The sequence below is a fragment of the Aedes aegypti genome, chromosome 3 (genome assembly GCF_002204515.2).
Source record: "Aedes aegypti strain LVP_AGWG chromosome 3, AaegL5.0 Primary Assembly, whole genome shotgun sequence".
Lineage (NCBI taxonomy): Eukaryota > Metazoa > Arthropoda > Insecta > Diptera > Culicidae > Aedes > Aedes aegypti.
The window spans coordinates 70,167,811-70,190,933 of record NC_035109.1 but is presented as its reverse complement, the minus strand read 5'-3'; the positions used below and the strand labels follow the sequence as shown (position 1 = coordinate 70,190,933).

The window sequence follows — 23,123 nt, the reverse complement described above, 5'->3', positions numbered from 1 at the left end:
GAAAGACATTCAGAGAAATGTTCTGTTTAAGAAGAAGATGAATCGAAGCCAAATCTCAAATTTTCAAGAGCACAAATCTGGAGAACCAAACAACCGTTTAAGCTGAAAATTTAAATCGATTGGTCTCTAGTTGGCGGTTTGTTTATCCGACCATAATTAAAAAGAGCATAAAATCATGTTTTTCATATATAAAATCGCTGTTTTCCTTAACGTGGGCAAACTACCCCCAGTCCCCCTACGAACAAAAGACAATAGGAAAAAAGAATCAGTTCGTTCTTTTAGGGACACTTTCTATCTGGTCTGTTACTATTTATGCATATCGAATAAAGCGACTCTCATCAAAAAAGGAGCCATGCCAATTGAGTGATTTGGTTTTTTGAAAGGCTCCGATTCAAATCGCCCATCTCTAAGCAGGCGGCTATAAATGCCCTTGTGGCCAACTCAAGGTCGAGGCTTGTAATCGCATGTAGAACTCAAGTTGAGAAAGTCATCTGGAAATAAATTCGCTGATGAGTTAGCTCATAATGGAGCATCGCCAGACCTCATTGGCCCTGAGGCAGCTATTCCAATTTCGAAGTTCTGGGTTGAGCTTCAGATCAATTCTTGGACGACAACTCAGCACAAACAACAATGGAACAGTTTGGAGTCGTAACGTTAAAAAAATAATCATTACTGAGTCATTTTCAGGACTGACAAAGTATAGATGTTAACTTTAGCATACGGTTTTGGAATACTTTTGCAATGCTTCAATATCATTCCACAAATCTACGACACAATTGATGCATTCATCAACATGAAATTAGCAGTCGTTACTTTTCAATTCTTTCAATTCCGACTGGAATTTCAGATGTGCTTTTCCATCGCTATGTCTCACAATGCAAAACGAAGAAAAACTTCCAAGATGTCATCTGAATATTCCAAGCCTAATTATTCCTCCCTCGAGCTAGACCAACGCCGGAAGAGCGAACAAACGAACAGTCGATACAGCACAAAAGTGTAAATAGCACTTTTAATAATGAATTAACTTCGAGTTGAAAAGTCATCCTACTCCGCTGAATTTACCGGTTCACTGACGATGGAGCGAAAAAAAATCCGATCCAATCAGCGCTTTTGATCTGGCATCATGAATGATTTATCACCGGTACATGAGGCAATGAGCGCGCTTGGCTCAAGAATTCGGTTGCCTTACTGGTGACACCGGCTGATTAAATTATACAGCCGCCTATTTTTGTCACAATCAAATCTTAATTGAACTTCGATAAAATCGTGCTTCGGAGATAGCTTTTCGCGCATAAAATGTTATTATTTACTACATCTTCAGCATTGACACTATCGGTTTGAAGAGTCACGTTCTACAGTGACGGTCGTTATCTCCGAATGAAAAAGTGCGCGGAGATATCTCCCAGAAACAGATAATATAGCCCGGCGCCATAAACGAATTTAGATGCTCCAGGTGCTGCAGTATCGTTCCAACGGTGGCACAGCTTGAAAGCACGTAGCTTTCAGATTTCCTTTGAAATGAGGACCTTATTTATAGGTCTAACTGCGCTGGTGGTCTACTGCACAAGTAAAGAACTTGCCGAAAAAGACTGGTGGGAAACGGCTGTATTCTATCAAATTTATCCTCGCTCATTCTACGACACCAACGGTGATGGAGTTGGGGACATCAAAGGTATAACGGCAAAGCTGCAGCACCTCAAGGATACGGGAATCGACGCAACCTGGTTGAGCCCGGTGTTCAAATCTCCTCAGCGAGATTTCGGTTATGACGTGAGCGATTTTCTCGAGGTTGACGAACTGTTCGGTACGAACGAAGATCTGGAAGAGCTGTTTGCCGAGGCGAAGAAGTTGGGCATAAAAATCATATTGGATTTTGTGCCCAATCACTCAAGTGTGGAACACTGGTGGTTCCAGCAGTCGGAACTTGGAGTTGAACCGTACAAGGATTATTACGTGTGGCATCCGGGTAAAGTGGTCGAAGGACAAGACAAACCCGATGTTCCGAATAATTGGGTAAGTTTGTGATGTGATCATTAGCGTAGGAACATGAGAGGACAGGGGACCCATATTAGATAAGAGCACTATGTTTTTTTTTCACATAAAAAAAACAAATTGCTCTCATCTCAGACACTTTTAAAATCATAAGCTGCTGCTCCACTAATTCTATGAAACATTATTCTAATTTGTCCAAGAAATCCCTTCAGGGCAACAATACATACTATCATCTGTTTTATTCTTCATTATTGTGTTCCAAGATTCCATCAAAACTAATTGTAGTTCAACTAAATTCGTTTTAATAGAAATTTCTCTCTGAATTTCTTTGAAAAGTTTTCACACTTTTTATGTAAATTTACGTCATATGTGCCCGACATATTAAAACAAGTCAAATGACTTACATATACAAAACAAAGGAAATAACTTTCCGTCACATTGAAATCAAAATTGTTCGTATCCAAATAATTTTCAGTCACATTAGACGTAGTTTTACAATAATGTCGCATATTATGTGTATGTAATCATTGAGGATTTTGGTTAACCATGAAATTAACGTCATGTTTTGTTTATGTCATTTTTCTGTATTTTGTAGTAAAAACTTTTCACGTATTTCATCAACAAGTCCACCAACGAATAACAGAATAAAGTCATGAAATAAAATCCTGAATAATCCTCATCATGGAACTGTTTAAAGAAAAATTTCATCATACTTATCTTGTCTTCTCTACGGGAAACTGCCGTCGATTCCGTCAAAAAGCATAGAATAAATCAAATTTTGATCTCAACAATTCAAAAAAATTCACTTCAGAAGATACACTCGAAATACGAAAGGTCCTTGAACTTTTTCCTGAAATTTCGTGGAAAATGATAATAAAAAGGATGCATAGAATGCTCAGAGGACTTTCTGGCAGAATTCTTAGAAATAAAGAAATTGAAGGTATAATACTGGCAGAAATATCAGAGATGGAGATTTTGGTTGAACTTTTTAAGCAATTAAATTTTAAGCAATCTGTAGAAAAATCAGATATTTGAGCTTGAGCTTGAGCTTGAGCTTGATTGGCCGCCCGTGGATGCTACTCCAGTATCGCCAGATCAGCTGCACTTACTCAAGGAACCAACCGAATGACTGCTTGGGACTAACAGGCATCCTCAGTGTATAAGTGCTGGTGATCTATTTTTAGCGACAATGGTGCCTGCCACGTCAGAATGCAGACCAATGTGGGGAAGGGGGAGGAATTGATGATGCATTATACTGGCTCCCACGTAGACCGTATATACCACTGCATCTAAGCCAGTTCATGCGGGAGTGAATGGATTGGGGGAAAGGCATGGCAGAGAGGTTTGCTTTTGTGGTTAGCAGATTGCCTATGTATCAGGCGTAAGGAAAGGCATGCGCGTGGAAGAATGGAAGCGTTAGGGAAACGGTTTCTTGTCCGTCTTTGGTTCTAGCGTTTGCTATGAACGAATAGTTTGAGTGTGATAGATTTAGAATGGAAGATAGAAGCAAGTGAGAGATATACAACTACAAAGTACGAGGAAAGGAACGGGCCTGGGATTGAACCCATGACCTTCTGCTTATGAAGCAGGAGCGGTAACCATCAGACCACCAACCCCACCTTCTGTAGAAAAATCAGATATTTGTGAAATAAACACGAGTGAGTTTTCTCTTGCAGCCAAAAAAAATGCTCAGAGCTTTCACCACAAAATTTCTAGCAAAATTCAAACAAAAATCTTCAATACACGCAAATAAAATCCAAAATCCAAAATCCAAAATCTGACTGAAAATTGTTTAAAATAGCTTAAAATGGCAAAATATGGTCAAAAATGGTTCTATATGGCTTTAAACGGCTTTCAATGACTAAAAAGGGCTTAATATAGCATAAAATGGATTGATATGGCTTCAAATGGTTTTAAATGACATGAAATGGCCTTAAATCGCTTTAATGGCCTTTAATGACTTAAAATGGCTTTTAATGGCTTTAAATGGCCTTAAATTTTAACGTCCTTCACACTTAATTTATTTCGCCGAGGCCGGCAAAACTTTTTGCCGAGAACCCAACAGCTGAGATCTCGCGAACAGCGAAAATCTCGGTAAAAGTTCAAAATGCCGAACAGGCTGCAAAACGGAACACTTACCCAGCTGTCAAAATTTGCTGAGCAGATCGGCAATGCTTTGCCGAAAATTTTGGTATATTTTTACCGAAATTCAGTAATGTTTATTGTTTTTTTTAATTGTTTCACTGAATCAGATAAAAATAGCAGAAGAAAACAAGATTTAAACAATATATAATTGATGTTGAGGCGACGCAGCTCACAGCAAAAATCTTACAAACACCACTGAAACATTTTCCCTCGTGTTTTTTATACAGTTTGGTTGTTCTTGAACGCTCCGAATATAGCTGTGTCTGAAATGAAAAGTATAATCGAAAATGTTTGCTTATTCAATTGAATTTTAGTGAAAAACGAACAACAGAAATAAAAATTCGCTTCCAATAACTTACATGAAGAGCCCAGCTTCCAAAAACACTTTTGACTTTTCCTTTCGATCGCACGTGTTTGAATGATTTGACAGATCCACTTTTCCGAATCTCGGTAAACTAATTCGTTTGCCGAATACTGTGGCAATTTGAAATACCGAATTTCGGTAATTAATACAAATAACCGATTTTCGGCACTTCACATCTGTCAATTCGGATCAAGTGTTAAATTTCAACGAGATTTCAGTAAAAATATGATTTATCGGCCGAGTTCGTCAATTTGTTTTACCGAAACCAATGGCTTTAAATGACATTGAATGGCTTTGTAAGCTTAAAATTACTTTTAATGGCTTAATATGGCTTTATGGCTTTCAATGGCCTAAAATGGCTTGAAATGGCTTTGAATGGCTATGAATGGCATTGAATGGCTTTAAATGGCTGCAAATGGCTTAAAATGGCTTTAAATGGCTTAAAATGGCATAAAATGGTTTAAAGTGGCTTAAATGGCTTTAAAAGACTGAAAATGGCTTAAAATAGCTCAAAACGGCTAAAAATGGCTTTAAATTTCTGTATATGGCTCAAAATGGCTTAAAATAGCTTTAAATTAGTTTCAATAGCTTAACGCTTCTACCGGCAGCTTCATTTTTACAGCAAAAACTAAATTCAAATCGCGATAACTTTTTCGTTTCTCAATATTTTCACCCCTTTTTTTCAAAAAAAATCAAATAACTCTTCTAATTCGCGAATCCGTATAAATATTAATCATTAGATCACCAATGTTTTGATATTCCGATGTTTCTTGGGAGAACGACATTCTCCATATAAAATGTCTACGGCGACCATTTTGTATTTGATTAATTTATCAAAAAAATAAAACAAAATAAAATGTGGACTATACAGGTAATAAGGAGCTACTCTGAAAAAATCGTACAAGTCGATTAAGAATCCTTGGAGATATCTGAAAATAACGATATGGTGTTCTTTGAAGTTTTGAAGATCTTTATTTGGCCAGCGTGGTACAAGGAACCTAAATGGTCATTGCTCAAAGAGGGCTACACCAAATTGTTTCATTTTTTCACAACATTTTACCGTAAATGTATTAGTCCGAAGAGTTTTTTTTTAAGACACCAACACGTTAATGCTTCCAGTAGACGATTTGTCCTTTAAAGGAAGCATTACACTAGACAACGGATAGCATGCAACGCCCAGTGTCAAAGTCGAAATATATGTCTGACGAAAAGTTTTCCGGACTGAAGTGGGAAGTGAACCCACAATCCTTGACTCGATGAGGCTAAATGCTTGGTAACACAAACCGCACGGCCACGAAGCCCACGTTAATATCCGAACATGTAGCCAGAGAAATTTACGTAGGTTATGGCTACTCGTCGGTCCCTCAAGGAATTTTGGAATACCTCCGGATCCAGATGACCAATGATCAAAACCAATACAAATTCTAAAAATGGAAGAGTTTATTGAGAACTTGTAAAAAATTGTGTAAAAATATTCTGAAACCAAAATGTTATCGTGATTGTGGTGAGAAAATGAAGCTGCCGGTAGAGGGGTTAATATAGCTTTAAATGGCTTCAAATGGCTTTGAATGGCTTAAAACGGCTTAAAATGACTTGAAATGGATTAAATGGATTCAAATTACTTTGAATAGCTCTAAATGGGATTTGAATGGCTCTAAACGGCTCAAAATGGCTTATAATAGCTTAAAATTACTTAAAATGGCTTTGACCCAAGATCAGTCGCATGCGTGTACTGAGTACACGCACCCTGAGGAAGGGTCGCTTTTGATACACAACACGAGCGAGATGGTGCTGGAGATAGCTGAATGCGCGACCGCTCTTGAGTTAAATGGCTGAAAATTACTTTAGATGGCTTGAAAAGGCAAAAAATGGCTTTAGATGGTCAAAAATGGCTTCGAATAGCTTTAAATGGCTTTTAGTTGCTTTAAATGGCTTTGAATGGCTTTAAATGGTTTGAAATAATATTAAATGGTAAAAATATCTTGAATGGCTCGAAATGGATTAATATGACTCAAAATTGCTTCAAATTGCCAAAAGTTGCTAAAATGGCTTAAAATGGCTATAAATTGTATGGAATGACCTACATTTTCTCAAGAACATTTAATCACATCACAAATAATGCCCACAATGGTCAAAGACAAAACGTTTTCGCTTTATTCTTCTATATTCTACCGCCAGTTATGCTCTCTGAAATTTCATGAAAAAAACTTTCGATAGTAATTTTGCAAATTGAGGATTTTTTTGAATTCCTGTCAAAATGTTCACATGTGATCATAAAAAAAAAACATTACACCAGAAATCACTAGCTGGATGTATCTGAAAACGTTTCCTTTGAAATTTTGTCATACAGGTTTGCACGTACATGTCCAAGAATAGCTTTACACAATAAAACTCTAAAAAAAAGTCTCTAGAGTTTTCTTAAAATATTCCAATAAAAATCTTCTAGACTCAAATAATCCAATTTCTTCAAAACATGTTTATGTTAGCAAAATAAAAACATGTTTAAACATCTGGCATAATTTGATCATAATTCGAATAGAAGTTCCTCAAGAAACCGGTAAATAGTCTTGATTGAAGTATTTTGGCCTTGCGGTTAGCGGCGCAGTCGTTCAGGCGTATTGTGCCATGAAGCGTGGGTTCGATTCCCGCTCTAGTCGGTGGAAACTTTTCGTCAAACGATAAATTCATCACTGGGCTACTGGGTGTTCTGTGTTAACGGACAATTGTTCGTTGCCTAATGTTCGTGATTGTTCAGTCTGTGCAGCCTTTGGCTGAAGACGGTGAAAATTGTCTTTAAATTTTCCTGAAGGCAAATGCTTGCATAATTTCGTTGAGGATTTCATGGACAAATCCATAAAAAGAAATTTATTCAAATATGTATCCTGAAATAATTCGTGAAATTATTTGTTAAGGAATATTAGAAGTCTGTAGAGTTTCTTGAAGAAACTACGGGATGAATTACTGAAAGTAAATTTCCGAAGAATTTTCAGAAGAAATTTAGGGAGGTTTTCAAGAATGAATCATGAAATGTTTCTGGCATATTTCTATAGCTCGTATGATTATGAAGAATTTTAATTCTGAGTCATACAGTCCTAAAACTTGAAGTTAAGTTCCTGCACCATTTCTATTAGGAACATTTGAAACAAATACCAAAAATTCCAATAACAGTGGAAACGCAATGAAGATGTTGATCTTACTTACTTTACTTTTGCTGGCGCTACGTCCTTCAAGACATGACCTGCGCCACAATGTTACGCCAACTAACTCGGTCCGTGGCTGCTAACCTCCAATTCCTCGATCGCCCCACACTTCCAAGATCCTGCTCCACTTGGTCAAACCACCTAGCTCGTTGCGCTCCCCTTCGTCTTGTACCGGCCGGATTTGAGTTGAACACCATTTTTGCGGGATTGTTGTCCGGCATTCTCACAACGTGTCCCACCCATCGTACCCTTCCAGCTTTGGCGACTTTCGTGATGCTGGGTTCACCGTAGAGTTGCGCAAGCTCGTGGTTCATTCTTCTCCTCCATACGCCGTTCTCACATACTCCGCCGAAGATCGTCCTAAGCACACGTCGTTCAAAAACTCCTAGCGCTTGCAGGTCCTCTTCAAGCATTGTCCACGTCTCATGCCCGTAGAGGACTACCGGTCTTATTAGCGTCTTGTACATGGTACACTTAGTACGGAAGTGAAGTTTACCAGACCGCAAGGTCTTGTGGAGTCCATAGTAAGCACGACTTCCGGCGATGATACGTCTTCGAATTTCTCTGCTGCAGTTGTTATCCGACGTTATCAATGATCCGAGGTAGACGAATTCGTCCACTACCTCGAACTCATCCCCGTCGATCGTCACGCGTCTGCCTATGCGAGCTCTATCGCGCTCGGTTCCTCCAGCCAGCAGATATTTCGTCTTCGACGTATTTACCTTCAATCCAACCCGATCTGCTTCACGTTTCAGCCTGGTATACTGTTCAGCAACCACCTGGAACTTTCTTCCGACAATGTTCACGTCGTCAGCGAAACAAATGAACTGGCTGGATTTATTGAAGATCGTGCCCCGCATGTTGAAGCCCGCCCGTTTCATAACACCTTCTAGCGCAATATTGAACAGGAGGCAGGAAAGACCATCGCTTTGTCGAAGTCCTTTGCGTGTTTCAAACGGGTCCGATAAAGCACCCGATATCTTCACACAGCACTGTACACTATCCATCGTAGCTTTGATCAGTCTGGTCAGTTTCCCGGGAAAACCGTTTTCGTCCATAATCTTCCATAGCTCTTCGCGGTCGATGGTATCATAGGCCGCTTTGAAATCGATGAATAGGTGGTGCGTAGGGACTTGATATTCGCGACACTTTTGGAGGATCTGCCGCAACATAAAGATTTGGTCTGTCGTCGATCGACCGTCCACAAATCCGGCTTGATAACTTCCAACAAATCTGCTTGCCAGTGGCGATAGACGGCGGAAGATGATCTGGGAAAGCACTTTATAGGCTGCGTTAAGAATGGTGATCGCTCGATAGTTCTCACATTCTAACTTGTCACCCTTTTTGTATATTGGGTATATTATTCCCTCCTTCCACTCCTCCGGTAGCTGTTCTGTATCCCAGATCCTGGCTATCAATCGGTGCAGACAAGTGGCCAACCTGTCCGGGCCCATTTTAATAAGTTCCGCTCCAATACCATCCTTTCCAGCTGCTTTGTTGTTCTTGAGCTGTTTGATAGCATCCTTAACTTCACTTATTGTGGGAGTTGGCACGTCTCCCTCATCCGCCGTACTTATGAAGCCATTCCTCCTGCTGTCTTGATCTTCCTCCTCTGCGCCGTTTAGGTGTTCATCGTAGTGCTGCTTCCACCTTTCAATCACCTCACGTTCGTCCGTCAAGATACCACCATCCTTATCCCGGCAAATTTCGGCTCGCGGCACAAAGCCTTTGCGGGATGCATTTAGTTTCTTGTAGAACTTACGTGTTTCTTGAGAACGATACAACTGCTCCATCTCTTCGCACTCCAACTCTTCCAGGCGGTGCTTTTTATCCCGGAATAGATGGGTTTGCTGTCTTCGCTTCTGTTTGTATCGTTCCACGTTTTGACGAGTGCCTTGCTGCAGCATCATCGCCCGCGCTGCATTCTTCTCGTCCAAAACCGTCTGACACTCCTCGTCGAACCAACCGTTCCGTCGATTTGCTTCCACGAACCCAATGGCATCTTCCGCTGCGTTATTTATGGCTGCTTTGAGACTACTCCAGCAGTCCTCAAGAGGGGCTTCGGTGAGCTCTCCCTCTTCCGGCAACGCTGCCTCAAGGCTTTGCGCGTATTCAGTTGCGACTTCGGCTTGCTTGAGTCGCTCCAGATTGTACCGGGGCGGGCGTCGGTACCGAATGTTGTTCACAACGGAGAGTCGTTGGCGCACTTTAACCGTCACAAGGTAGTGGTCCGAATCGATGTTTGCGCCGCGATAGGTTCTGACGTCGATAATGTCCGAGAAGTGCCTTCCATCAATCAAAACGTGGTCGATTTGTGATTCAGTCTGTTGGGGTGATCTCCAGGTGTACCGATACGGGAGGCTGTGCTGGAAGAAGGTACTACGTATGGCCATGTTTTTGGAGGCGGCGAAATCAATCAGTCTAAGGCCGTTTTTGTTCGTAAGCTGGTGAGCGCTGAACTTCCCTATAATCGGTCTAAATTCCTCCTCCTGGCCAACCTGAGCGTTGAGATCTCCGATAACGATTTTGACATCATGGCTTGGGCAGCCGTCGTATTCACGTTCCAGCTGCGCGTAGAAAGCGTCCTTATCGTCATCGTCACTCGCTAGGTGAGGGCTGTGCACGTTGATTATGCTGATATTGAAGAAACGGCCTTTGATCCTCAACTTGCACATTCTGTTGTCGATTGGCCACCACCCAATCACGCGCCTCTGCATTTCGCCCATCACGATAAAAGCTGTGCCCAGCTCATGTCTATTGCCGCAGCTCTGGTAGATGGTATAACCATCCCTATACGTATGTACCGTCGACCCTTTCCAGCAAACCTCCTGCAGCGCTACGATGTCGAACTTGCGGACCCTCAATAATTCGGAAAGAATGCGGGTACTTCCCAAGAAATTGAGAGACTTACAGTTCCATGATCCGAGTTTCCAATCGTTAGTCCGTTTTCGATGCCTGGGTCTATGCCGATTGTTCCGGTCCGAATTTACATTGTATGCTTCCTGTACTGACGATTTTTACGGCTGGCTTGTAAGGCCTGCACCAACCCCCTGTCTCGCCGGAGGATCATCGTGCACAGCACTGTTTAGAGTCCCACGCTGGCACTAGGACGATGATCAGCCGCTCCTAACATGGAGAACAGACGCTGTTTTGAGCCGCCCCTAACATGGAGAACAGACGCTCTGATAAGCTACACCCTCAGAAGAGAGGAGCCCCCCTTCCCTGTCAGCATACGACCAAGGTTCCACCAGGGTTGGTTACCCGATCTTCCCTACGGTTACTCGTATCCCAGGCGGCACCACGGGGAGGTAGGGATAGGAGTTACTGGACAAGAGGCTAAGGACCACAAATGGGGTCTATTTTATACCTGCAGGTACGCGAAGTACCAATGGTACGCATTGTCCAGTCATTTACCACCCAGATGTTGATCTTAATTAAATAAAAAATGGGATGTTATGTAGAGGTCATTCCTGTCGGAGTTTTTAAATTAGTTTCAAGGGGGATAGTAAAGAGATTCTACGGAATTTCGTCAAAATTGAGTTGAGTTCAGTTTTCAACAACTCTTCAAATGCTCTTTCAACAGCACCAATGAAATAATATGATTTGTTCGGAAAAAATAGGAAAAAACAGCAAGTCAAATTGTCCCATAATGAAAAGTAACCGCATATCAGCCCCACTACAGACTTTCACACCGTGAAACACAAAAATGTAACTTGTTTTGATCATCTTTATATTTTTCTCGGAAAGATATCGTAGTAAAAAGCAAGTTGTGAAAGTTTTATTAAGATTGGAACATGGTACAATCCTCTGGATGTTTTTAACTATTCGTATGGAAAACGAGTTTGAAAACTTCACAGCCCATTATCTCAATGCTTACTTTTTACAGATGGGACTGACTTGCGATTCACGGCAGTAAAAATCCCAGATAATTACAAGATTTGTGAAAATTACGATTATTGCGACGGATTTTATATCCCGAACACCCCTATACCACCTCTAGAAAAAATAAACTAGCTACACCAATTGATGTGATACATAGAAAATTCCGAGAAATACATTTCGACTGATTCCTTCCAGAACTCCGTATTCTACGGTTCCGCTTGGGAATGGAGCGAGACCCGCAAAGAGTACTATCTGCACCAGTTCGAGGTGGGACAGCCGGATTTGAACTACCGCAATGAAAAGGTGATTGCCGAGTTCGACGAAATTCTCCGCTTCTGGATGGGGAAAGGTGCGTCCGGATTCCGTGTGGATGCCATCAATCACATGTTCGAGGATGAACATTTCCGCGATGAACCGATCGAGGACCCTTCGGATCCGTTAAGCTACGGTTACACCAACCATATGTACACCAATAGCTTGGTAAGGAGGATGGATTATGCAATCGGTTTCATGTAACAGGTTGACTAATTTGACTGACATTTTAGTTGGAAACTTATGATGTCATCGGACACTGGAGACGGGTCATTGATGATTTTGCCAAGCAAAATGATCGTGAAACTATGTGAGTATTACAACTTCCTATGAACGCACAAAAACTAATTAAAATTCCAAACCAGTATCATGATGACGGAGGCGTACACCAGTATGGACATGATTATGCGGTTCTACGAATCGGATGACGGAACCGAACAACGAGCGCACTTCCCGTTCAACTTTGCGATGATTACGGAGCTGGATGCCGGCTCCAAAGCTCGAGACTTCAAATACGTCATCGACCGTTTCTTGGAAAACATGCCTCGGGGCAAGATAACCAACTGGGTGGTAATTATGTTTCACTCTCTAGGCATAAACCCGTTCAATACAATGCTTCACCTTCCTGACAGCTCGGTAATCACGATCAACCCCGTGTCGGCAGCCGCTACGGTCCGGAACGTATCGACGGCATGCTGTTGATCCTGTTGACACTACCTGGTGTGGCGGTAACCTACAACGGAGAAGAGATCGGTATGCTGGACTATCGGGACATCTCCTACGAGGACAGCCGCGACCCACAGGGTTGCAACGTTGGCCCCGAAGAGTACAAATGGAAATCCAGGGATCCCCAACGAACTCCCTTCCAGTGGGACGATTCGTACAACGCTGGATTTTCAACGGCAAACAAGAAATGGCTACCGATAAATCCCTACTTCCGTCAGACTAACCTACGAAAACAGCGGGAAGCGGACTACAGTACATATCAGTTCTACGTGGATGCTGTAGCTCTTCGCAAGAATCACGTCTTCACTCACGGTCACTTCAAATCTCGAGCTTTGGCAGAGAACGTGTTTGCATTTGTTCGCTACCTCAAACCACAGGATGACCCGAGTGGAAAGTACGACAAGTATTTCATTACTGTAGTCAATTTAGACAATCAAGTCACAACCGTTGATCTGGGATATCTGTATGAGATAGCCAACAACCCAGTGATTCGACTAGCAGGAACGGACTCTCGATACAAAATTGGGCAAAGTGTCGAATCGTATAACTTGACTCTGGGCCCGTATGAATCGTTGGTTGTAGCGGAGTCGGCAGCCGTAGCTCTTCGTGGAGCTATGATTATCGTTACGTTAGCTCTAATTGGCTATCTATTCCTGTGATTATTCAGTTCAATAAAACAGTGAATTGGAAGACAATAAGATGCGAGTAGGAGTTTCAATTATGTTTACGTTAAATTATCTGCTGAATGCAATATGAAAAGATTAGATAAATCATCCATACGGGGGCTTGATATGCTTGAGAAATCAGAATATCAGTCGGACCATGTGACCACGTAATCGATTTTTAGCTATTCCTTTATTAGTGTCATTCCAGACACTACATTCATTCTTTCTATCTATGAGTTCTGTGTTAGTTAACAGCATCATCCTTATTAGGTAAAACTAAATTAAGCTATCATTAACACTTATTTAACAACATATTACGTTTCATTTACCGTAGCAGTTTAGAATTGTAGTTTAATAATTATGCAAAACGATTAAAGTATCTTCCTTTTCAAAAGTACATGGTCCTAACTACCCACTTTATTTGGTGAAAGATTTCAAAGTTTCTGTCAGCACACCCTCAGGTTTTTTTCACAAACTTTCCAAGTACGTTGAACATTCTGCGAATAAAAATCCATTTCGGTGCATCGGATAGCTTTGATTGTTTTGGAGAACATCAAAGACCACTCTTCGCCATGCTCTTCATTTAGCCGCTGTGAAAATAAAATGCTCGACGTTATGGCTTTGTACTCCACTTTTGATGGCATTATTTCAACAATCCACAGCAGCATACAACGTTCCAAGCGAACAATCCAGAAACCAACATAGCGGTGACAATTAGTTTTCCATTACATCGGGTGCTTCATCAGCGGAAAAGCACCACCCACAAAGGGCGTAAATGCTTGGCAGGCAGGCATGCCCTTCAATCAACTTACCGAGCGATCAATCTCCATCTGCCTTTCTTGGGTTAACGGTAGCACCAGTACATTTGTACGGGGTGGCAAAATTAAGAAGCATTTAAAGAAGGCATATTCTCAGTATTTCATTAAGAAGTAGCCTATAAAAATAGAAATAAGCAATACTATAACAATGTACAGTAGCCGCACTTCATACAAAAGTTGGCCAAAAGTACAACTGTAACTCAAAATGTCCAAAAATGTTAATTTTCCAACATACAGTCAAACCTCCATGAGTCGATATCTGAAGGGACCATCGATTCATGGAAATATCGAGTCGTGGAAACAAATCTCTTGGAAAGCTGTTTGAGGGGACCATCATAGTAACCATGAAATTTTATTTCTAGTATGGTTCCATGAGTCGATATCGAGTCATGGAACATCGACTCATGGAGGTTTCACTGTAACATAATTGTTCAAGCCAATTCAATGAAAATGGTCGTTGAAACAATGAATTTATATTTACGGTAAATTTTAAATAATTGGTCTAAATAACATATTTAATTTAATTCAACCAGTAAAATCAACGTAATTTTTTTCAATACAACTATTTGCGTACCGATTTGAATCTGCATATCTTGTGCAAACTTATGGTGGTTTCCGAATCTATTAGGGAGCTGATGGCAAAAAAATCGATTTTAATAAGAAGAATGGTGGTCTAATGGTCTGATTCGCAGTGCAGCAAAAATAAGCAGGGATAAATGATAGCTTTAGGGCGTTTCCTAGATATCTAGCAATAGCTTTGAAAAATTGCCAAATTTTTGAAGATGCTTCTTGCATTTGTTGACATTCTCAAATGCTAAACATTTCAAATACGATTCAAAACATCTTGAAAAAAATAGAATTCTTTCGAAAGAGAACGGTTGGGAAAGATTTGGTGATGATTTAGTACAGAAACTGCTTTTTGGATGGAATAACATTCACAAAATTTAATATATTCAAAAAGGTCAATTTCTGCTGACGTCTCTTTAGATCACATGGTGTGAAAAATTCCAAAATAGCCTTTCATATACCAATAATAGATGGCAACACTGCTTAGTTTTTATTATAAGAGCCTATCATATAGGGGTGTTATAAGCCGATATTATTAAATTTTAAACATAACGATACTGAATGTTTATTAAAGTAGAAGGCAGATTTGAACCCAGGACTCTTGTATGCTAGACGAGCGCTTAACCAACTAAGCTACCGAGCCACTTGGTGACCCAATAACTGAGTTGGTTACAAGTTTAGAATTCAAATCCCTACAGACCACGCGGACCCCTTTCATAACCCATATCCATCCATCTCATGTTAACTACACTCGCAGGAAGAGCAAGTGCGATTTATTTAGTGTTGAAACTGTTTGCCTATCGTACCTACACTCAGAAACACGGGAAGTCACAAAATGACTAAATTTTAGTAATTTATGACTATTTTCTATCTGTCTCTCTTTTATCCTGCAGGGAATTTTATTCCTATTTGTCAATTCACCTGGGTTGAAGCATCGCTAAGCTTCAACCCAGTCGAAATGACAGTTAGTAAAAATTCACAGCAGAATAAAAGAGAGGCAGATAGAAAATAGTCATTAATGCATAAACTTTAGTAATGCTGTGACTATTTTTATTTCTGAGGGTACATCGCTTCCACGACAACTGTATTGTGGAAGAGTAAAGATGTGGGAAGGCTATCAACGTGTCGTTCTCACTCAAGTGACGACATGACTACTACAGAGAGGCAGTAACACTCTAATATAAATTGACGCTTATATTGAGCTGTTCGGTAATCCAATCCGCATGGTTATTAAATTAATTAACTCATTACGCGTGGTAAAGATGGACAAATGATGGGTGAAATTATGAAAAAAAAATCCACGAGCTCGGCTGGGATTTGAACCCAGGACTCTTGTATGCTAGACGAGCGCTTTACCAACTAAGCTACCGAGCCACTTGGTGACCCAATAACTGAGTAACCAACTTGTTCTAAACTTGTAGTGAAATGGTAGTTATTGGGTCACCAAGTGGCTCGGTAGCTTAGTTGGTAAAGCACTCGTCTAGCATACAAGAGTCCTGGGTTCAAATCCCAGCCGAGCCCGTGGTTTTTTTTTTCATAATTTCACCCATCATTTGTCCATCTTTACCACGCGTAATGAGTTAATAAATTTAATAACCATGTGGATTGGATTACCGAACAGATCAATATTAGCGTCAATTTAAAAACTTTAGCTTCACCAGCGCCACCTGGTGGCAGAGATTCGATTCTCATGACTTGAATAATGGTAGCGCTAGAGCTGCTGAACATGTTTGCCGAAGACGCTATCTTTCTAAGTGGTCAGGATCCTGAGATATCGGAAAAACACTAGATGCCCACTAGTGCAACCTAGTGGCAAAATTCCGCATCTTAATGACTTTATCTATTGAACAATTTTGTTTAACATTATGACCCTCTGTTTTTATTACTTTTCAAGGTACTGATCATTTAAAGAAACGGTCGTAGAAAAGTGGTCAAAAATATATTAGAGTTTTCAGAGAGATTCGAGTAAACACTGACATTGCTGTCAAAGTGTGAGCCAATCGAGCATGCGTTATGTTTGTTTTGAACTTTTTTCTTGTGTGGTAATTTAATCCAATAAGGCTATTCATGAGGACTTTCCGCGATATCACTGAAAGCAAAAAGTACAACCGAAACGGTAGGGTAAACAAAACATACAAGTGTTATCGAAGCTTTACATTTTCCTTTGTAATCAAAACGTCAAAATCTCATGATAAACAAAAAAACAGCTAAACACAGCTGTCTCAAGGATTGCTTTATTGAAATTATTTTGGTAAAAGTTTTTATGCATAGAGAAAAAATATGAATTTTTTGCCTTTGTATTTGTTATTACGACATAATGTTACGGATGTTTTCTGCAGCTTATTAGTTTTTAAATGTTGCTCAAAGGTTTATAATGAAACAAGATACACTTTTTAGCAATGAGGACACCATATCAATGTTACAACATTATCATCGACGCTAAACAATCCCAGCACTGCCGGTCTGTTGCCAAATAATTCCATTTTATTTCCACTAGTCTCTCTTATAAAGGATCTTTATTATAAAGTCTGTAACAGCGCCGGCCACGTCCTTACGGTCATCGGGAAAGGGAAGGAATGTTAGTGTGGCATCCATTGTTACTGAAGACCAAGTGTACCTCTGCTTATTCATGGTTGTTACGGGAAGTTTTTTGTTTTTATTGGTAGGAAGCATTCAGAAGCTACACAATCTGGATTCACCTTGGTAAATTATGCGATTCATGTAACCTCAATTTAAAAAGTCTTCTATTTACACAGTCTTCTTCTATTATATTCTTTAAAACACGAAATATATCGAAACCACCGACTTTTGTGACAAACCATTCAATGATATTGTATCGAACTATTTTATGTTTATTTTGTTTGTTATAATGTCTGTTAGAACAATATTATCACAAAAAATAGGCATCGGTCAATCTTGCATCATTCGTAAATATAGGGTTATAGCTTTCGTTTAATGTGCTCCCCAAAAAAATCCACCGAGGCAACCCGAGTATTTTGTCATTATTTTTTTTTAAAGTACATTATTTTTAAAGGTAATCATGGTAAAAGGCAGTTTGTTTCACTCAACCTCGATGAAAGCTTAAATTTTAAAGTTGAATGTTTATAGAACAAAGATGTTAAAAAGTTACATGTTGTAAGAGACAAAACTGTCCTATGTGATTTTAAGGACTTAATGGTTCATAGGACAATTACCCATAAAATGGAAATATATTAATTCTACCATATTACTGTTTCTTTTCATGTTGAGAATACAACACCTTTCTCAATCATCCGTCTGTCATTACACACCTATTGGGACACAATCAGCTTAGTTATTTGGGAACTTATTCATTGACTGAGTGTTTTATTTATCAATTGTCCAATAATGAGTTTTTGAGAAATATATTCTCGACCAATAATTCACAGTTAAAAATAATGAAGATTACACGTCATGTAAACTTCATTTATGCGATATAAACATGACGTCATGTAAATTTAAGTCTGAAACCATGTAAAAATGTGTTATATGTCATGTACTCACACAGAATCCTGATGGGTTACATGACATATAATTGAAGTTTACATGACATATCATGTAAATATCTATGATTTTCCACGCTCCAATTATGTGCATTATATGTCTCAGAAATTTACGCGTTTCGTTCGAACTGTGTTGATATGAATGAATGACTTAATTCATAGCAATTTAATGTAGCTTTTCCTTCAATTAAATATTTTATTGAACGCTGAAATATATTGCATTAGCACATCGAGCATGGAACAAAATAGAGAGCACAGTTTTTATTAGACTGAAAAATTCAAATCCTGCCACTTATTTTCTACCGACTGAATGACTATATCAAGCATTTTTTGCATATCATATTGATTGAGAAATAGATGAAAAATCAACGCAGCAGCAATTATTATTGTTATATTGAATTGGGCTATAAGAGTTCTATTTCGTTTCAATCTAAATGTGCATGAAAAGCTACATAAAATTGTTATGAATTATGTCATTCGTTCATATCAATTATGGTTATCCCGGAGCAACTGAAACCTAAAAATAGGCAATCAAACAAATTATACAGTATAATTATCAATAACAAATATTTTTAATATCCTTCGGATCAGTAACCTTGTGATAACATATTTGCTGACGTGCGCAAGAATAGGAAAATATGGTTTCGAGATATTGAAACCCTCACAATAAAGTCTGGGAAATATGCTATAAGTTGCTGTTACTCCATTCTACGGGACAAGTACATTACAATTTAACTCGCTAATCTTCCTGCAAATACTGATCGTTGTCATAAATCAAATAAAGTGATTCATTTTTCCATGGGGGATTCTCTCGGCCGAATTGACTAAAACTTTACAATAAGAAGCGCTTTAGTACGACGCATATTGTGGCCACTCATCGTACTCGGGATACGAAAGTACAACAATAAGTGCAAATCGCTCCGATTTTATCATCAAGTTGTATCTAAGTTACCGCTCGAAAATACCACCATTAGTGGTCACGTGAAAGTTCTACTTACAGTGTACCTCTGTGAAGTGAAGTTCTGGTGAATCGAGCCGAAAAGTCGATTAATAAACAGTGAACTGATTGTGAAAATATCACGCGGTGTGACCCTTCACGCATACATACGTTGTTGCGATAGTGAGAACAGAACACATTGTCCCGATCGGCTAGTTGTCCCAAAACGGAAACTTTTTTTGATAGTTCGATCGCTTTCATCTTCATTTCGAAAACTGAACCCGATACCTAACCAGTGAGTGATTGACCCGGACAAATGTCCGGCGGCTCCTCTGGCCCCTACGGGGGCGCAGTAGGATTACAGCCTAGAAGAAACAAGCCCGACTGGATGCTTAGTCCTAATGATTTGGGCCAAGTGATGGTGTTAGTTCTTCGGCGAAAAGTGAATGACACGGAAACCAGCGGTCAAAAAACTCAGGATACACCTCTGCCGGACACTTTCATTGTGGGAACCTCAATTGAATTAGCTGTGGGTACAAAAGAAGCTAGAGCACTTAATGCAACCCGCGAAGGTCGTGGGTCGCGTTACCTAATGCGTGCCAGTTCTGCCAATGTCATAGAAAAGCTGTCCAAAATGACTGAGTTGACTGACGGCACGAAAATTGAGATTGTGCCCCATCCAACACTTAATACGGTACAAGGAATTGTGTTTGATGCAGATTCCATAAACAGAGATGAGAAATCAATCCTGGAGTTTTTGGAATCACAAGGTGTGCAAGCTGTGCGAAGAATAAAAAAAACGAGTGAATGGAGCATTGAGAAACACTCCATTGCTTGTTCTTTCGTTCCGTGGTACAATTCTTCCGGATCATGTGTACTTCGGCCTCATGCGAATCAAAGTGCGTGTTTACTACCCTTCTCCCCTGCTTTGCTTCAATTGCGCTGCATATGGTCACTCGAAAAAAGTTTGCCAACAAACCACAATCTGCTTGCGATGCTCAACCCCACATGACGTACCAGAAGGAGAGCAGCGTGTTAATCCACCCAACTGCCTTCACTGTAAAACGGATCACCAAGTCACGTCACGTGACTGCCCGAAATTCAAAGAGGAAGAGAAGATCATTCGACTCAAAACTGATCAAGGAATTTCCTTCGCTGAAGCCAGACGCATTTGTGCCGAAGAAACCAAAAAGCAAACATTCGCTGGAATTATCCAAAATCAAATGCATCAAGGCCGCGAAAGACCAAGTGATAGCCGCACTTCAAAAACAAGTTGCCGTGCTGACCAAGGAACTCGCCAACTTGAAGAAATTGTTAAAACCATCCGCACAAAACCACTCGCCAGCACCCCAAGAGCCACGACCTTCAGCTTCCAGTGAGAGATCTGTATCACAAACAACCCAATCTGTTTCCAATACCGACCGGCTATCTCGAAAGGACCAATCCTTCATCTCGCCTCCGGCCCGCCGGCGAGAGATTCGCAAAAGCAACAAACTGGATTACGACGTCCAAACTCGTAGTAGAAGCGGAAAAAGGCCCATCGAAACGTCACCCACCGAAGTCATCAACAACCGGGGCAAACGTATATCTGCACAACCGGAAACAGGCAATAAACCCACTAACATCGAGACGAATTATGGCTAATTATCACCAAAGAGAGGAAAAGGACACGCAAATGGAAGAACGAATTTTACATCTCTGCAGAAACAACGTTGTTTCTTCGCTTACTTCTGAAGAATACGATAGAATTAACAATCATATTAGCAAACCATCAACTAGCAGAACCTATTTTGATTCGCCAAGCGCGAGGCCTACCACGTCGACCCTGATCAGAGATGTCCCGGTACATTCCGAAGAGCCTCTGGCGGCAGTCGACGTGGTCCGCCCATCCTCTCGGGCAAGTATCTCTTCAAATTATGTATGTATAAAACAGTCCAAATTCGGGTTTAATTCCTCCAAACAAGGCATAGACACTATCACCAGACCGACAGTATAGAACACTATGTCGCCAACCGGAAAACCTCGACAAGGAGAGGGAGAATGTATGGTTACCTCCCCCATTCCAAGCATGGAAGAGCATATCCGGTGGATATCGAATGGGGACAGCCACAAACGCATTACACTGCGTGTGTCCTCCTGGAATCAACGCAGCAACTCAACTAAGACAACAAGACCATCAATACCATATGATTAGCCAAGCGCGAGGCCTACCACGTCGACCCTGACCAGAGAAGTCCCGGAACATTCCGAAGAGCCTCTGGCGGCAGTCGACGTGGTCCGCCCGCTATCCCGGGCAAGTACCTCTACTAATTATATACCTAAAAAACAGTTCAACCTTGTTACCCCTCAAACCAAACCAGACTCAGGAGCAACCATCAGACCGGCAGTGTATATCAGCATATCGTCCACTAGCGTATCCCACAGCACAACCAACCAAGGCAGCACAACAACAACCGTAACTACAACAAAAAGACTAAGATCCCCAACGTTTTCCGATTCGCAATGCAGCAACCCAACTAAGACAACAAGACCATCAATACCATATGATTCGCCAAGCGCGAGGCCTACCACGTCGACCCTGACCAGAGAAGTTCCGGAACATTCCGAAGAGCCTCTGGCGGCAGTCGACGTGGTCTGCCCGCTATCCCGGGCAAGTATTCATTCAAATTCCTTACAAACAAAACAGTTCAACCCAGTTATACCTCCCACCAACCCAGGTCAAGATATCTACTACCATCATTGAAACAACAACAACGCGTCGCCTACCAGCGTGGCTCGGCGAGAAGGAAAAAGTTCTGTAGCATACTCCAGCCGTACATTTCTGGGGACGGAAGAACAAGGAAGTATGGGTGAGTTCCGATCATGCTCCTGGAATCAAACCGAGGCAAGCCATGACGTCACATGCAAATCCAATGCACCTCCATCAACCCCAAGAAACACCAGGTTCTCAATAGACGCTGAGTCACCCCGTTCCTCGAGTCAAATGAACGGCATCAACTCGCCACGATCGCCGTCACGAGCTTCGGATGACTCAGAAGCCAGTAGTCTAACAGCACAAAGAACCGAATCGTCATTTGCCATTCAGTGGAATATCTGTGCGCTCCGCATTTATCTGTCTGAACTGCAGATTTTAATAAAAAAATATCAGCCTTTGGTAGTGTGCCTACAGGAAACTAATGCTGACTACAATAGAATTGGACCTAGCTGCCTAGGAAAGGAATATGAACTGCTTCTGAGCCAAAGCTCTACACATGGAAGACAAGGCGCCGGAATGGCCATAAAAAATGGCACCCCTTTCCAATCCAACATTCAAGCCGTAGCTGTTCAACTATTCGCGCCAACAACAATCACAGTGGTTTCGGTATCCCTTTCACCTTCGGAGAAAGATGCAGTAAAGTTGTTTGGAGATCTTTTGGAAGAACTTCCAAAACCCATTATTGTATTGGGGGATCTGAATGCTCATCATGGGGCATGCATGAGGCAGCAAAATAACTCAACCATCATCGAGAGCTAAAAAAGGTATTTTAGACCTAGTTGTACGTCACAACATGGTGGTACTCAACAATGGATCGCACACTCGTATCGACCCAGTCACAGGAGCATCCCAGGCATTAGACGTCTCCATTTGCAGCACTTCACATGCAGCCAAATTCAGCTGGAAAACACTACTAGACTATTCAGGAAGCGACCATCTACCTATTCTCCTCGAAACGTACTGTAATCAATTTACCTCTACCTTCGAAAAAGCTAACTGGCAACTATACGAACAGCTAACAACTGATTCACTACGCCCTGGATATACTTTATCGGTAGACGAATTTACTGATAGGATTATAACTGCTGCTGAAGCAAGCATTCCTAAAACTTCAGGAAACATCGGACAAAAATCTATTGTTTGGTGGAATCCAGAAGTGGCCCCAGCAATAAAATCCAGGAGAAAACGGCTACGGGCCCTCCGTCGTCTGGGTGATGATGATCCACAAAAAATCGTCGC

At 40.8% G+C, this 23,123-nt stretch overlaps 1 protein-coding gene and 2 non-coding genes across 3 annotated transcripts; 2 read left to right on the top strand and 1 right to left on the bottom strand.

Annotated features, from left to right (window-relative positions):
• The first annotated feature begins 1,444 nt into the window (after nucleotides 1-1,444).
• LOC5565074 (maltase 2) lies at nucleotides 1,445-13,319 on the top strand. Its single transcript, XM_021851974.1, has 5 exons — nucleotides 1,445-2,013; nucleotides 11,779-12,063; nucleotides 12,129-12,205; nucleotides 12,261-12,465; nucleotides 12,528-13,319. The coding sequence occupies exons 1-5, from the start codon at nucleotides 1,519-1,521 to the stop codon at nucleotides 13,278-13,280; spliced, it is 1,815 nt and encodes a 604-aa protein (XP_021707666.1). The 5' UTR covers nucleotides 1,445-1,518; the 3' UTR covers nucleotides 13,281-13,319.
• Nucleotides 13,320-15,973: 2,654 nt separating this feature from the next.
• Trnaa-agc lies at nucleotides 15,974-16,045 on the bottom strand. The gene has a single exon. It is a non-coding gene; the product is annotated as a tRNA-Ala (tRNA).
• Nucleotides 16,046-16,120: 75 nt separating this feature from the next.
• Nucleotides 16,121-16,192, top strand: Trnaa-agc. Its single transcript has one exon. It is a non-coding gene; the product is annotated as a tRNA-Ala (tRNA).
• The last annotated feature ends 6,931 nt before the right edge of the window (nucleotides 16,193-23,123 follow it).

Coding starts and splice junctions, on each gene's coding strand:
- LOC5565074 (XM_021851974.1), top strand. CDS start 1,519: ATGAGGACCTTATTTATAGGTCTAACTGCGCTGGTGGTCTACTGCACA. Junction 12,206..12,260: donor CAAAATGATCGTGAAACTAT/GTGAGTATTACA, acceptor ATTCCAAACCAG/TATCATGATGACGGAGGCGT. Junction 12,466..12,527: donor GCAAGATAACCAACTGGGTG/GTAATTATGTTT, acceptor CCTTCCTGACAG/CTCGGTAATCACGATCAACC.